Source organism: Pholcus phalangioides, unplaced genomic scaffold, assembly GCF_987345545.1.
Source record: "Pholcus phalangioides strain wild (caught in Gottingen) unplaced genomic scaffold, Ppha-v1.0 ptg000030l_1, whole genome shotgun sequence".
Lineage (NCBI taxonomy): Eukaryota > Metazoa > Arthropoda > Arachnida > Araneae > Pholcidae > Pholcus > Pholcus phalangioides.
In genome coordinates this window covers 1,385,807-1,400,971 of record NW_028301620.1, presented here as the reverse complement: position 1 = coordinate 1,400,971, position 15,165 = coordinate 1,385,807, and the positions used below count along the sequence as shown (strand labels likewise).

The window sequence follows — 15,165 nt, the reverse complement described above, 5'->3', positions numbered from 1 at the left end:
TACCACTCTCACTGTGAATATGTGTGTTATGTTGAAATATCTGGTTTGATACTGATACATCCTGAAAGAAACTATAAGAAGGAATAAATTTTGCAGTCTTCAAGTCAAAACTGCTAGATAGCTAACGCTTACAGGCTACAAACTAGTATAGTGTTTTTTCATTAACATCTTTGAATGGTGGAGGTTGTGCATCTACATTCTACTGCATAGGTTGTTAGATGCGTCTAATCTATTTATTGATATCTGACATTTCAGATAAGCTTTTTTCAAATGATTGCATTAATTTCATCCTTTCTTTAAGGTAAATTCATCTGATTTAATATCTCAATTGTATGACAATATCATTGGGATGTAAAGATGGCATTCGTTCGGGAGATGATTTATAATGTGGATTACTTTTATTCTATCGTCTTGATGGAAGCTCGTATTTTGGCAAAATGGGATAAAGAGTCGATTGATAGAGCATTTGAATGGGCAGAATACTGCGAAGAGGTGAGAATTTTTTTTTCCACATTTTAAGCCCCCCAAAGCAGAATATATCAAAAACTGTTACATACATTGTGGAACAAAAAATGCTGCTGCAGAGCAATCTCGGGAAGAATTTAAAAAAAAAAGAAAAAGGAAAAATAACTCTTCTCTGTGTAAAAACACTACTATGGGCATTTTCACCACAGAAAAAAATCAGGCAGCTGAGGATTTATTGAAGAACAATACGAAACATTCTGCTTTGGGGCAGTAAGCTTTCATTCATCTTGAATGTCTTCCTTGCAGTTGCTGAAGGAACTTATTTTCAATAAATGAAATTTCTACCATATTTGATGATGATGTATTTTTAAAATTATGTATAAATGTATTTTATAAATAAATTTTTGTGGTATTCCTTTCTGAAACATTGATATCTCCTCATTCAGTCAGTTTTCCGTATCTGTCATATTAACAAGGGAGAGTGGCGTCTTTTGTCAAAAATTAGTCTGTTATCTGATAAATAAAATATAGATGAGGTGTGACCACCGAAAAATTGCAGCTGCTGTGGAAATGAATTTCACATTCATTTGATAATTTTTGTCGCACCTCTATCATTTTCTGCACACAAGGGCTAATTAGATCCGGGACCTACAATTAGTTTCCGATTCTGAATGGCAGGATTGTTTTTTATACTCATTTGGTGGTTGGAGGCTGGTGTGCTAACCCCTCGATGGGAGACTCTCTGCGGTAGCAATTTTTTCTGCTGTCATGTCGCCATTTTTATTGTACCCCTGTGTCAGGAAAGTTTTCTCACAAGGACGAGCTGGATATCGAACTCGCGACATCTCTAAACATCCATTGGTACTTTAGGCGAGTATCTTATCAACCTGGGCTACCGCGCCCCAATTTTACATTCATGAACTATATGCCTTAACTTTTGCAAAGTGCAACTTCCTACTTGACCTTAACAAGTCATCATTAGGGCTCCGATTTTTATGACAAGTCATATTTTAATCATTTTCGAGCTATTGGTCATATTTTAAGCATTTTAAAGCGATATGTCATGTTTTAGGGCAAGCAATAGATGATATTTTTTAACCAAGAATTTTAATTTGTAGGCATTTTTTTCAGTGATATATTATGCCGTTACATTATGCGAATTCTTGTCTTTTTTCTTTATTTATTTTTGTAAAACAAAATTTTGCATTTTCAGTAGCCACTTTTTTGTTCTTGGAGAATTGCTATGTTTCTGACGGGAAACATTGAATGGCACGCCAAACATGTGCAAAAAATCTTATCCATTCGGTCAATCGAAATTAATGCATTTTCATCATTTAAATATAAGGAGTTTTGTCAGGAGGGACAGACTTAGTTGTGCCATCCCTCCCCATCGCTGTAAAATAATAATGCTCTATAACAATGTTTTTTGCATTATGTTTTTTGTTTAAGTAAAAATCTTTTTTTCTTTTCTTTTATCTGTAAAATTGCCTCTCCCTCAAGTTTGGTAGTTGCTTCCCCTTTCCCCCAATCATGTAATTCTGGAGCTGACTAATGCTGAGTGTTCAGAATAAAAAATTACAAAACTTTTTCAAGGGGCCTTGGGAAAAATATATCCAGCACCGGCGGTTGTGCCAGTAGAACAAAGTTGTGCTAGGTTTAAAGGAAGATGGACCGATGGTACCACTGTATTGCATTCTGTTTAACGTTTCAGCACAAAATCGACTTTATGTGCAGCAACATTGCAATTGAGCTTGAGGAACAATCAAGGAGATTTCAGAAAGCCAATCAAAAAAGATTTATGACAAACCTTCTTCGAATAGTCCTTCATCTGGGGTTTTTTCCCAAATTTTTAAAAAAACCTTTGAGGAAAGTAGTTTCTTCAAACATTTTTTAAAGGAAATTGAACAATGGTAGTTTTCTTTTTAAACATTTGAAACTGCATCTTATAAAATTCAGTATGATTCTATAACGTACGCTGAAAGAATAGTTATTGTGCATAAAGTAGGCATGGTTTTCTTTTGAATTTGGTGAGAGAATTTTGAGACGTAAATATTTTTTGTTTATTATTTTTAACTCAAGATATGAAAGAAAAACTGAAAAAGGGAGATGAAATAATGGGAAAAGTATGAAGTCATATTTTTAAATTTATAGGTCATATTTTCATGTTTTTTTTAGGTCATAAATGCTTGCATATTTTTTAGATTTTCAGGTCATGAAAATTTGAGAAGGAAAATGAAATGAAGAGTATCAGTATAAGTCTTTGAAACACTGTGAATTCTGAAATTATTTGTTCATACATAATTTTAAACTGGTAAAAAATTTGCAAACTTGAAATGAATTTTTTTTGTGTTGACTAAAAGGTTCATGAAAAAGCATCAGGTTCAGTTGGGGCTGCAGTGTTTAAGGAATGCATCAGAGCTGTTTTTGCAAGAAATCAAAAATATAGGTCAATGGACTTCATGAAGAAATCACGTGCACATCTCTTACAGGTAATACAACCATGTATACAGTCGAAGGTTTTTAACAACTGGCTGTTGTGAAGATGAATTTTTAGAAAGAGAAAATTCAACTGCCTTTGCGGGGAATCGAACCCACGTCCTTTCACTTTCCGGGTGAATGTCCTAGACAACTAGTTCTCAACCTTTTTTTGTCCATGGTCCTCTTTCAACCATTTCTCATTCCTGTGGCCGCCTCTTGCAAAACATGAATAATTTTCTACTCCCCCCCCCCCCCCGTTTTCCCATTAGAAGATAGTTATTCATAAATGGTCAGAAGTATAAATATGTTTGAATTTAATTTTATTAATTTTTAATGATGAAAATAACGAAAAAGCAAAATAAACATAATAGCATGCAGTAAAAAAATAGAATAAATTATTTTCAATCAATGTAAACTCTGCGCTTGAAGATGGCACAATGTCATCAAGTTACTGTACTGGATGAAATTTGTATTATTTCCAAATTAGTTTCTTATGTGTGTAAATAATTATGGTTTCATTGAGAAATGTCAGTTGTAGCTTCCAAAATATGCATTCTTACAATGATAAAAATCGCAAAAAATTGTAGTAAGGAGTTTTATTAATTTTATTCTCTTCATGCGGATAAAAGTAATGAGGTAGTAGCCACATAAATGAATCACAATTAAAAAATTCAACCTTTCACATCATTTTCAACAATAATACATATATCAAGGATATAGGTTAATGTTGTGGCCCTACTATGAATTTTAAAAAAATGAACTAAAATACGTGTGAAAATTTTTTAAATATTTGCTTGAACCATTCATTCCAGAGAAATCATGCACGCAGTGACAAAACTGTTCATGTGAACATGTAATGATTCATTATCAGGATTTTAAGCCCATCAAAAAATATAAGTTTGTTGACTTCAATTTCGATGCGGTAAAAATCTGATATTTCGTTGAATGACAAGCTACCTTCAAGTGGCCTTTTGGTTCATAATGTGGCTGCTCTCTCGCAGGCAAACGAAGCACGGTGCGAGTTGGCTTAAACACAACACAATATTTCACATAACAGTCCGTACTATATTTAATTTACAGGGTGCATAGGTAACAGGGCATATGGTATTTTACTGGCGAACCATTGGTCCTAGAGCCATAGCTGCAGTTGGAAAAAGTACCCGAAAATAATGTGTAGTACTCAGATATTTGATTCATGTTGCCAGGGGTTACATAGTTATTAAAATAAAAATGTCAACTTTTTATATGGAACTCTGTGCCCCAAAACCCAATTGGAAAGTTGTTTCGTGGTCTCCAACAAAAAATTAAACTTTTCTAAGTTAAAATTTTCACTGAGATATTCGAAGAAAGTTGGAAAAAAAAACAGTATTAAATACGGGGAAACCACTTTACCCGCATTTAATGCTGTTTTTTCCCAAATTACCTCAATTTTTGGCATTTGCATATCTCGGTGAATAGATCTAGAAACGTGAAATTATTTTAGTTGGCATCGGGAAAGACAGAGCAACAACTTCTTAATTTTGTTCTTTGGCACACGTGGACGGTATAAAACATTTTTTATTTTTATTTTATAACTATACAACCCCTTATAACATGAATGACATATCTGAGTTAGACACGTGATTTGGATACTTTTTCTAGTTGGATATGTCTCTAAGACTAATGGCTCGCCAGTAAAGTGCCATATGCCCTGTTACCCATGCAGCCTGCATATACACGTAAAAAAATAGTTTGAGACAAAATAAAGTCGACTCTCGTTTTAATAAAAACTTTTCTAATCCCCCAGATATCTTTACATAAGAACAATATAAAAATCTGGAATTCCTTTGTAACGAAACTTGTTATTATGAAGTGATTTCTCTAGTCTCTTGGAGTTCATTATAATGGGGGTTGACTGTATTCCCCCTAAAAAAAATCTGACATTTTTGCACTAAAGTAATTGAACATCGCCAATCTGATCTAAAAACAGTCCTTTTTTTAATGATTATGTCCTTTTCACTTTCATCAATTTAAGAAAGAAACAAAAGGAAGAAAGAGGGGAGAAAAAAAGAAAAATGTCCAAGAGGGGCTCGGTTGTGCATAAATGCCTTGAAATTCCACTTGTGCACAAGGGGATTCGTGCCTCACTCTCAGTTTTATGACAAAATTTCACATTTATGAGACGTTTGACTATGGTTACGCGATTAATATCTATCTATAGCTTTTAATATTAAAATACTTCATTTATACCAAGCACAATTTCAATTATTTGACATTTTCATTTTGACTCAAACTCTAAATCTTTGGCATTTCCAACATAATTTCCAACAATCAAATCCACGCAGTTTTTGCAGATTGTGAAAACGCGTCGTTGAATTGGTTTTGCATGCGTATTATCAACACTAAAAACCATAAATTTTAGGTTGACAGATACAAAGAGACGCATTGTGCCGGTTATGGACATTTCACAGTGAAGACTTAGACTTTTCTGAGAAATCAGCAGACACAGTAAATCTCAAATAAATGGATTTGAATCGCTTTAAATGTGGTTAATACACCCTTTTAGAATTTTTTTTTCTAATGTTCACAATATTGTTCTTGCAGGGTAGGAAAATTGCGTTGAAATTATTTGTGATGTTGTAGGCCAGTAATAGGCCAGCAGCAGGCTTAAGTAGTAGGACAGTTAATAGGAAACATTACAATATCGATTAAAAAAACTTTAAAGGTGTGGTGTCAATTTTAGAGGAAGTCCCAATACATTATCTGCTTGGATTGCTTATAGAAACCAATCAGCAAACCAAATGACGTTAAGACCGTCTTAAATATGGTTAAAATTATGTTTTTCCTGTTAAATTGAAAGGCATATGAACACTTGCCATTGAAACAACAGCAATTTTATGCAATTACAGTTTTGTAAGTTATACAGCAATGTAGTTTTAAAAAATTAAATTTTCCTAATGTATGATTAGGTCTCTTAAAGTTCGTTATAACTGAATTCAACTTCATTTCTTTTCAGCAGAGGCAATGGATTGCACCCCCTAAAAATTCATAAAAAAATACCCCAAAGCAATCATTCTTTATTCGATTTTTATAAATATATTCCCCATCAGATTACTCAGTGCCAAGTGAAGATAGCTTTGTGCTAAATTAGATGGCTGTCTGTCTGTAATTGCACAAAAACGATGGGGGGTTTTTTTTTAGAAGCTTCCATTTTTCACCCATCTACTTCTTGGATTACATTTACTACCAGCAGTCAAAAGAATGTCAATGAATGATACAAATCTTTGTCTGCTTTCTTTATGGCAGCCCTCTTTGAATGAAAAGTCTTCAAACACACACAATTTTCTGTCTTTGCAGTTATGCCATTTTGCTTAAACCTCTTCTATAGTTTGTGTCAGGGCCTACTGTCACCCCCCAAGTCGTAAAACCACCGGGATTATATGAACCACTTTTTTTATTTCCTTCCTCATGTTAATGTTACTTGAATAGGGGAAAAATTGCGAAAAATATATTCTACGCATTTTGTTTGAAATAAAATTTTTTTAGTCAGAGTGACTAAAAAAAATTAAATTTCACAAACTTCTCTCTCTCTCTTCATGGCTCCCCTTTTGTGAAATTCTCATCCGTGGCCCCCAGTTGAGAATCACTGCACTAGACTATAAGGGCAACGAATCTCTCAATCTTTTCTTGGAGCTAGTGTGCACTGAAAGGGACCATACATGGATGGCACCTGCTGACGCTGCCACCAGATGGCGACTTATACAAGGATCCTTGTATAAGTCACCATCTGGTGGCAGCTTCAGCAGTTGTGAGCTTGTCCTGAGTAAGGTTCGGCCATCCATGTATCGACCCTTTCAGTGCAGACCAGCTGCAAGAAAAGATTATAAGAGATTCGTTGCCTTTGTAGTCTAGTGGTCTAGAGCGTTTACCCGGAAAGTAAAAGGACGTGATTCCGATTCCCCACAAAGGCTGGTGAATTTTCTTTCTTTCCAAAAATTCATATTCGCAACAGCCAGTTGTTAAAAACCTTTGTATGGTAGTGGAGAGTGACATCATCCTTGTGCATGTATACAGTGTCTGTATTTGTGGGAAATAGGAAGGAAGAGATAGAGTCAAAAATTAAATTGGTTTTTAAATGTTGCTGTTATACGTACAATGAAAATCCTATATAACAATATTCTCTTTTACAATAATCGTCTATATAACAACATTGACTTTTAGTTCCAATATACTTTCCATGGTGTTGATTTATCCCAACTATTATGATGAATCCCTTATGAAGATATGTTTCTCCTGTCCCTTGAGTATCATTATACAGGGTGAACATGACCTGTTCTGCCAAACAAAATGGGTGGATAGATGAGCCCAAGGGGAACATGGAACACCCTACCAACCTTGTCCTACCTCAAACTGTTTTCGAGTTATGGGAGATAATCGATTATGGGGAAAAAATGTGCAAGTTTTTCAAACTTGACACACAGAATTTGTGAAGTTTCTGAAAAACCTACATGCAAACTAAGCACGTATTTAGAAAGAGCAGAAAAATTCCTATACGATGACACTAATTTAATAGAAATATCTGGATTTAATGATAAGCTACAAGCACTGAAAGATTAACAAAGTTCAAAATTTAATTGTCGCCAAAATTTTTAATAGACAATTCCTCAAACATCCTTGTAGCTACAATCAGTCAAATTTACCAAAAACTTGTCCATCACACCAGTTTTCAAAAGAGTCTTTAAAGAACCACATCAGTTTTCTAGTTCAGGAGAAATGTAGCATTGTTCACAAATGCTGGTTGTGCTCGTCTACCATTCCTCCCCTTCATTTGGCAATGCGGTCAAGTTCACCCTGAATAAAAGTTTCACTATACTTAGGTATTGCTATTCTGCACCAAGAAAAGACATGTCTGAACAGTTATAAAAATTATTGGAGGAAACATAAGATACAACCACATTAAATATTGGAGAATTGATGCATCAATTTAAGTTAAACTTCCATAAGAAAGACCAATAGCTTTTTTGGGATTATTGTTGCTGTATACCATGCATAGACTACACAAATATTTAGAACCACAAAATATATAAAGATTAAAAAGTTAAAAACAAAATCAGTAAATCAAAGTAAAGAAAAACTTGAATTTTGTTTTCTTGAAAAAATTGAACTTAGTTGTTTCATACAAGCCAGCTGCATAAAAAAATTTACAGATTAAATGATAATGATATTGAATTTGCAATGCTATTTGAAAACTTGTATAATCCCAAACAGGAAAAAGTAGTTATGAAAAATTGAATTAACTTCAACAAATAATAATACCAGTGTCTTTTTTGATTGAATTTAAAAACGTGCTTTTTTGTTTGATGAACTTATTAATTGTATTATTTTTCTTTGAATCCTGCAGGCATTCTTTCAAAATGAAATACTATCAGAAAGCAGTTCCCTGTACATTCTTCAGCAAGCTTCTGAGAAGGGTTTGGATGTACACAAAGTATGTAGTTCTTTTTTTAAATATATATAATCATCTTTATTTCAATCTATTCTCACACAAGATACACAAATAAATCCCAGGAAAAAAACAATATTACAATATTTTATCCCTTCAAATTACCTTATTTATGAAGGAAAAGATTCTAATGATTCTAATTTTTCCCTCAAAAATTTGTGAATAGATGAAATGTTTGTTCCTTTATTAATTGTATTTTATATTTATTGTTAGTTGCTATTTTGAACAGAAAAAAAGCTGCTTTGTAATTTCAGTCGATGGGCTGTACCTAAGATCGATAAGACTATAGTCTGTTTCAGGTTAACTTTGCAGTGAAGGGGAAGCTACGAGGGAACCGCATCACTCGGTGCTATGGGAACGAAAGCCTCTTAACCAATGTATCGATGCACGGCCTCGGTAAGGCATGGCTGATTCTCGCCAATCTCACTGAGAAAAATATTTTTTTACGAGTAACGTAATTGCACAGTTAAATTAGTAATAATTATAGAATTAAAAAAAAAACATTTCCGATACTTTCAGAAATTAAAGTGAGGTTTTTGAAATCATTTGTTTTGTTTTTTGATTAGAAAATGTTTTAAAATTTAGAAACAAATAATTATCTTCTATCAGCGTGTCACTTACTCTTCATTGATGTGCCGTAAGTAACACTAAAAATTTCAAAAAACATAGTAATATTTTTCTGTAATATTTCCCTTCGCTCAACTGAAATTTATTTACAAAAAAAATCCAAACAATATTATGAAAGCAACGTATAATTTTAAAATACGGTATATTAACCATGGCTCTCAAAAAAATTTGGGGATTCTTAATTTTTTCTTCAATTTATATGGAAATAATTAACGTTAAATAAAATTTTTGAAGCCAATCAAAAAAAATTAAGAAGAAGCAGATTAACTCTGTTTTCACGTGTAAATGCAGGAATAGCACCAAATAATAATAATGATACTAAAAAAAGTTTAGAATTTTTTTACTCACTTTTCTTGTCGAAATTTCCGACGCTCTCATCCCCCTTCCCTCCCCCCGGACGGTATACGTAGATGACACTTGTTTTCACGACAGTTTTAGTCTTTTGCTATGGTTGATGTGCTGCTCGTGGTTATTACGGATGATTCTTATCGAGTTTTGTTTACAGCGAGTATTCAAAAACCAAAAAATATAGTATTCAGGAATGGAAGAGCAGAGAACTTTAGCGTGGCAATCTCTGGTGAAAATAAAGATACAACTGTCACATAAAAGATGAAAGCCCAAACCACTGTGGAACCCCCTCTCTCGCTTATTTTATCTGAAGAGACACTAAGAGCAAGGGGCATCTGGAGAAACAGGTAGGTGGAAGATGGTGTCCGTTCGTGTGAGTGGAAGACACGACTCGTGTCAGCACTTTCCGTGATCAGAAACTAAAACTATCCCATAAACATGGCAAAAAATAAATAATTAAAAAAAAGGAGGATCTAAACCAAAAAACTTCTGCACCCATAGAGGACCTCTCAAAATAGTATCGGCGCTCTCGTGGAAGAGAAACACTTTTTGTAATCTATGAGTGAATATCTGAACTCACTGAAGCCTATTTTTGGGAGAAAATAAAACTGATTGAATATTCGTGTTTATGTAAGCCTATAACTGCATGTAAAACTGAATGAAAAATTGCATCGTTATGGAAAATTCAACCAAATAACGAAAAAAAAAAATATATATATATATACAGTATATAATTGTGTAACGGAAAAAACACGAGTGATATTGGCGGGGAAATTTTTCTAGGATATCGCGCCAGAATGTTGTTGTCGTTGCTATGGGTTTTTGATAATGGTAACCAATATTTTTTCTAATTTAACAATTTTAAATGAATAAACATTGGTTCAAAACTATATTTTTTCAGTATTTTTATCAAAATCATAGAAAAAATTGAAAATTTCTGTATAAAGGATCATTGTAAACCTCCGATATATGAGAACTATATTTTGCGGCGAAGGAATACACTCTCTACCTTTCTCTTCACTGCAAAGTTAACCTGAAACAGACTATAGAGATGTAAAATTCTTGAGAATAATCTTTAGGAGAACATAATCTTTAGGAAAATATTCTCTGGAACGACTACTATTATAAATAATTTGAGAATAAGTCTTATTATTTTCTATAAGAATATTCTCCAGTAATTTATAATAGTAGTCCTTCCAGAGAATATTCTCAAGGATATTAATATTATATTGTAATATAAATAATTTCTATAAACAACTTGAGAATAATGCTTAATGCTAAGAATTATTCTCCAGTAATTTATAATAGTAGTCCTGGAGAATATCCTCTCCCCGTCAAGAAAATTGGGAAAATTGAAACCAACATGGCTAAATTGCACAACTTGCAAAGAATATGAGTGATAAAAAATTTAAATGTATGTATTTTGAAGAAAATAAGAGCTCCATATCTTCTTAGAATGAAGCTTGTTTTTTGATTAGCTTCCTTTGTCAATCAACTTTGGTTTAAATTTTTGCTTTCAACTTATTTCTGAAAATTTACTTAATTTTAAGAAGGTTTTAAATTTCAAAACTTACTTAAGTTTTAAAGGTTTACAAATCTTAAAAACAAAAACTTTTTTTAAAACCTCTCGCTATGATTGATAATATTCTCAGAAATTCTGAGTATATTCTCAAACTTAATATTGTCATTTTGGTGATTATGCCAAAAATTGTTTTGTTTTAAATATTTCTGGCAATGAAAACTGAGTTATATTTCATAATATAAACAAAATCAGTACAAATTTTTTATTTAGAAGAAAAATGAATATTCTAGATTGTTCTCCAATTTTTACATCCAGGAGAATATTTTTGTTCTCCAAGAATATTCTCATCTCACATCTCTAGATAAGACACTTGCCTGCTTTGCCAGAGGATATTCAGAAGTATCGCAATATCTGCTCAGTCTCCTTTCTAACTCTTTTTTTGACTCAAAGATACAACAGACACAGCGCTTTTGTTTTTGTTATACAAGTGAGAAAGTATCCAGACAATAGTATAGCACATTGAAACAGCAGAAAGTCAGTTTCACACAGAGTTGTTACCACTCCGATTTCTTGGTGAGAAACACTTAAAAGAAAAATCTGCTCAGAATGGCTATAAACTGTAAATTATATATTAATTGATCCTTATGCAGCAAATGACTGATTTAAGACAAAACTGATTGAATCATTATTTTCAATTTCAGATTCGTTTGGATATTTCTGAAATGAAATCTCTTGGAGCAAGTGCAATGACTGAACTGAACATGTTAGAGTCTAACCAGTGCAGTGTGTCATTATCTGAAGACGTGGAATTGGAATGCTTCTTTGAATTCCTCATAGACAGAATTTCACTTTTTGACAGTGAATCAGAGTAAGAGTTGATTTGTTTGCATATTTTATTAGACCGATAAAATTTGGAATTATATGCGTCAAAAAGAAAATGCTAATTCAGGGACACCAGACCACTAAACGAGGAAAATAGTACCCGTTTCTATGAATTATTTTTAAATGTGCTACATTTTTATTTACTCTCACTGTTATCATTATAACCTATCTCTGAAGTGAATCTTCTTTTTGGTTGTGAGAAAATAATTTAGGAATTAAAAAATAATTTTCAAAATTAAAACGTAACTATATACCACTGAAATGTTGTGTTTTATCAATTAATAATTCTATGCTTTTCTTTTATTATCTTTATTTTTTTTATGTTATAATCCTTACTTTTATAATCCTTATTTTTTTTTTATGTTGCCATATGATCATATTCATTTATTTTTATTCTAGATCTGAAAAGTGGCTCAGCAGTTTTAACAAGTTTATGTTCAACAGCCAAAAAACAATGGTAAGAAGTCATTCCTTCCTTTCCAGCAAATTCAGTATTTTAGATTAACGAATGGAATAATGAAATCTGTTTTTCAAGAATCAGTCTGAATGAGTATCAAGTAGTTTTTACAATTATAAAGCTACCTTTATTCTGTTCCTAGATGTCTATAACTTTAACCACCATTCAGCCTATAAGTTGTTTTTAAAGGTCTCTGTCAGCATAATTAGCTGATTGGGCCTACTCATTATTTAGCCACCCTGCTTATGAAAAAGTTTTTATTCAGTTCTCAGGGAAGACATTATATAGAGGCCTGAACCATATTTATCCAGGTTCTATGTGATAAATGAATTCTATCTTCATCGTGGCACTGCCTGTTGTCAAGCACAGATAGTACAAATGTGTGCTGTTTTCTTCACATCATTGGAATACTTATATGCGTACAAAGAACAATTGGATCAATCCTGTGGATTGTTAGTCCCATTATAAATAGATAGGTGTCCAGAATTTGGACTTGCACCTGTCAAAACAGATTTTCATGTGCTAACCACTCATCTGCCAGGTTGAATTTCTATAATGCTAACTAATAGAATGCAATAAATAAACATGCTTGATAAATAATCATAAAACTTGATAGCGAGTATGCATATCTTCACAAGTAGACTGGAATATTGGGAAAGGAACTCCTTTGCATTTCCTCTCTCAATGAGACTTCTCTTATGGACGGTCCTGCTAAAATGGTTTTGAGAAATATTATTTTTGCAGAAAATTATTATTTTTTTGAAAAACCAGTTTTGGACAAATTGGATTTTGTAAAAGCTTCAAAAGTTTTTTTTTACTTTAAAGATTTTTTTTTTTTCGTTTGGTTGGTTCCCCCCCCCCCCCCGGAAGATGAATTGCATCAGCAAATGTATGATTTTTTTTGTAAGTTTAGGTTTTTCAGCTTTTATGCTCAATGTTGTTATCTGGAAAAATAATTTTGATGAGTAATTTCCACTCCTCTCCAAAATTTTAAGGGTAGTTTTGTAAAAAGTAGGGGTGTTTTTTCAATCAAAAACAGAAAAATTGCTCTATTAAAAAAATTCCCTAAAATTTGAAGTATTTTCACTCAATGAAATTTGGAGGAGTGAAATTGAATTTTGATGTGCATTGGCAAGCATTGCTTATGAATATACATTTCATGCTACTACTTAACCATACAATGCACCTTGTACAGATTCCTCTGTGGAATTTTTAACAAATCGGTACATGCTGAAACATATGCGAGCTGTGGGGTCCTTAACGTATTTATGCTGTCTGACTTGTGTTTGTTTTGTGTTCTTGTTGGTGCTTGTCTTTCATATTTTGAAGGTAAATCCAATCCATTTTACACTATATTTCTGTTCTGAAAGTTAATCAGACAGTTTTTCCCCTTTTAGTCAAAACCAGTTAAGAACAATTTCAAAACAAATAAATTAGTGGGAAGTAAATCCAGCAAAAGAAGTCACACTGCCTCTATAGTAAGTGATAGTAATAAAACATAAATGTCTCAAGAAGACTAGTAGATGGCTTAATAGTTAGTTTTGCAATTCAAACACAACACTAAACACTGGCAAGTTTGATAAAGAAATCCTATTTCGCTGGAGGAGACTTTTAAAAGCTGACATTCAAAGTGTTAGATAGCATATGGATATTTTTTATTTTCAATAATTTGTAAAAAAAATGTTTTTTTAATTTTTATTTCATTAAAGAGGTTTCACCTATTCTTATTCTGTGTATGAAAAATTGTAGATAATTTCTTCTAGCTTATATATTTGTACTTAATGTAGATGCTTTCTTAGAATTATGTATTTTTTTCATCGTATGTTATTTTAGGAGAAATATATGAGCCTAATACTGTTAGACGTGGCAGGAAACTGCTCAAGTTATGGCACATTTCAGAAGATCTTAATGGTGAAAATGCTACAGAAAGTTGACTTTGAGAGTTCAGAGTTCAATAGATGTGCTGCTTGCAATTTATGGATGTTGCGACCTGATATATTGGGCACTACTGCCAGAAAATATAATGAGTTCTACAAATGCTATATCAACATGCTTATGAGCAGCACTCGGTGGATGGAAATCGCATCATATGACGACAACAAAATCAATTGGCAAATCAGGCGAGTTCATTTCATTGATTTTTTGATTTTTGTTCATTCTTTGTGATTTACTAGCTTGATAACTGAGCAAGGTTATTTCTCAATCAAGAATTTTTCATTGAACTTGAAATGTTTATGATAATTGAATGAGAGCGTAGATGCCCTTTTGATAAATTTATGTAATGTTTCACCAGAAGGGTGCACAGTCCAGTTAAGTTTTTGAAGTATAATTGATTTTTTCGCTTTATCCATTTTGTGATGGTTTTTTCCCCTTCCCATCAGGAATTCACCAGTGGGTCCAGACTACTCATATACTGATCTTTCCAACCATATCAAAAATCTTGCTGGTGGTGACTCAAAATCTGCATCGGAAACAAGGGCTTTGATCTCTTCGCTTGCTCACAATGTAACTGAATCTAACATATGGACAGAAATTAGTTGTGATCTAAGTATTGAGTAACACAATTAAATGCCCCCTTGAAATTAGAATAATTGAAGCATGAATGATAGTATAAATACAAAGGAACAATTTTCTCTTGACTAATGAATCTCGTGTACTGAATGAAATTTGCACAAACAAATGAATGATTTCACTATATTTTTTTATATTTTTTTTCAATCCAGTATGTATGTGGGTGGATGTTTATGAGTTATTTTTGTCATTGATATCCCACATAATCATACCGTTTTAAGATTTTGTAAAGTATGTTTTCCAATGAATAAAAAAGTGCTTCCAATTTTTTTTAAAATGAAGAGTAACATAACAAATTGATTAAATGTCTGTCTCTTTGTACTGTACATAAAA

The 15,165-nt window shown here is 32.6% G+C and overlaps 1 protein-coding gene across 1 annotated transcript in view; it reads left to right on the top strand.

Moving 5' to 3' along the window:
* LOC149067428 (uncharacterized) overlaps window positions 1–15,165 on the top strand; it is a 17,710-nt gene extending 2,545 nt beyond the window's left edge. Inside the window, exons 2-8 of the mRNA XM_089252754.1 lie at window positions 302–492; window positions 2,826–2,954; window positions 8,324–8,410; window positions 11,624–11,790; window positions 12,204–12,261; window positions 14,095–14,381; window positions 14,643–15,165. Coding sequence (XP_089108880.1) covers window positions 358–492; window positions 2,826–2,954; window positions 8,324–8,410; window positions 11,624–11,790; window positions 12,204–12,261; window positions 14,095–14,381; window positions 14,643–14,820 — 1,041 coding nt within the window. The 5' untranslated portion in view covers window positions 302–357 and the 3' untranslated portion in view covers window positions 14,821–15,165. The remainder of the gene's footprint in view (window positions 1–301; window positions 493–2,825; window positions 2,955–8,323; window positions 8,411–11,623; window positions 11,791–12,203; window positions 12,262–14,094; window positions 14,382–14,642) is intronic.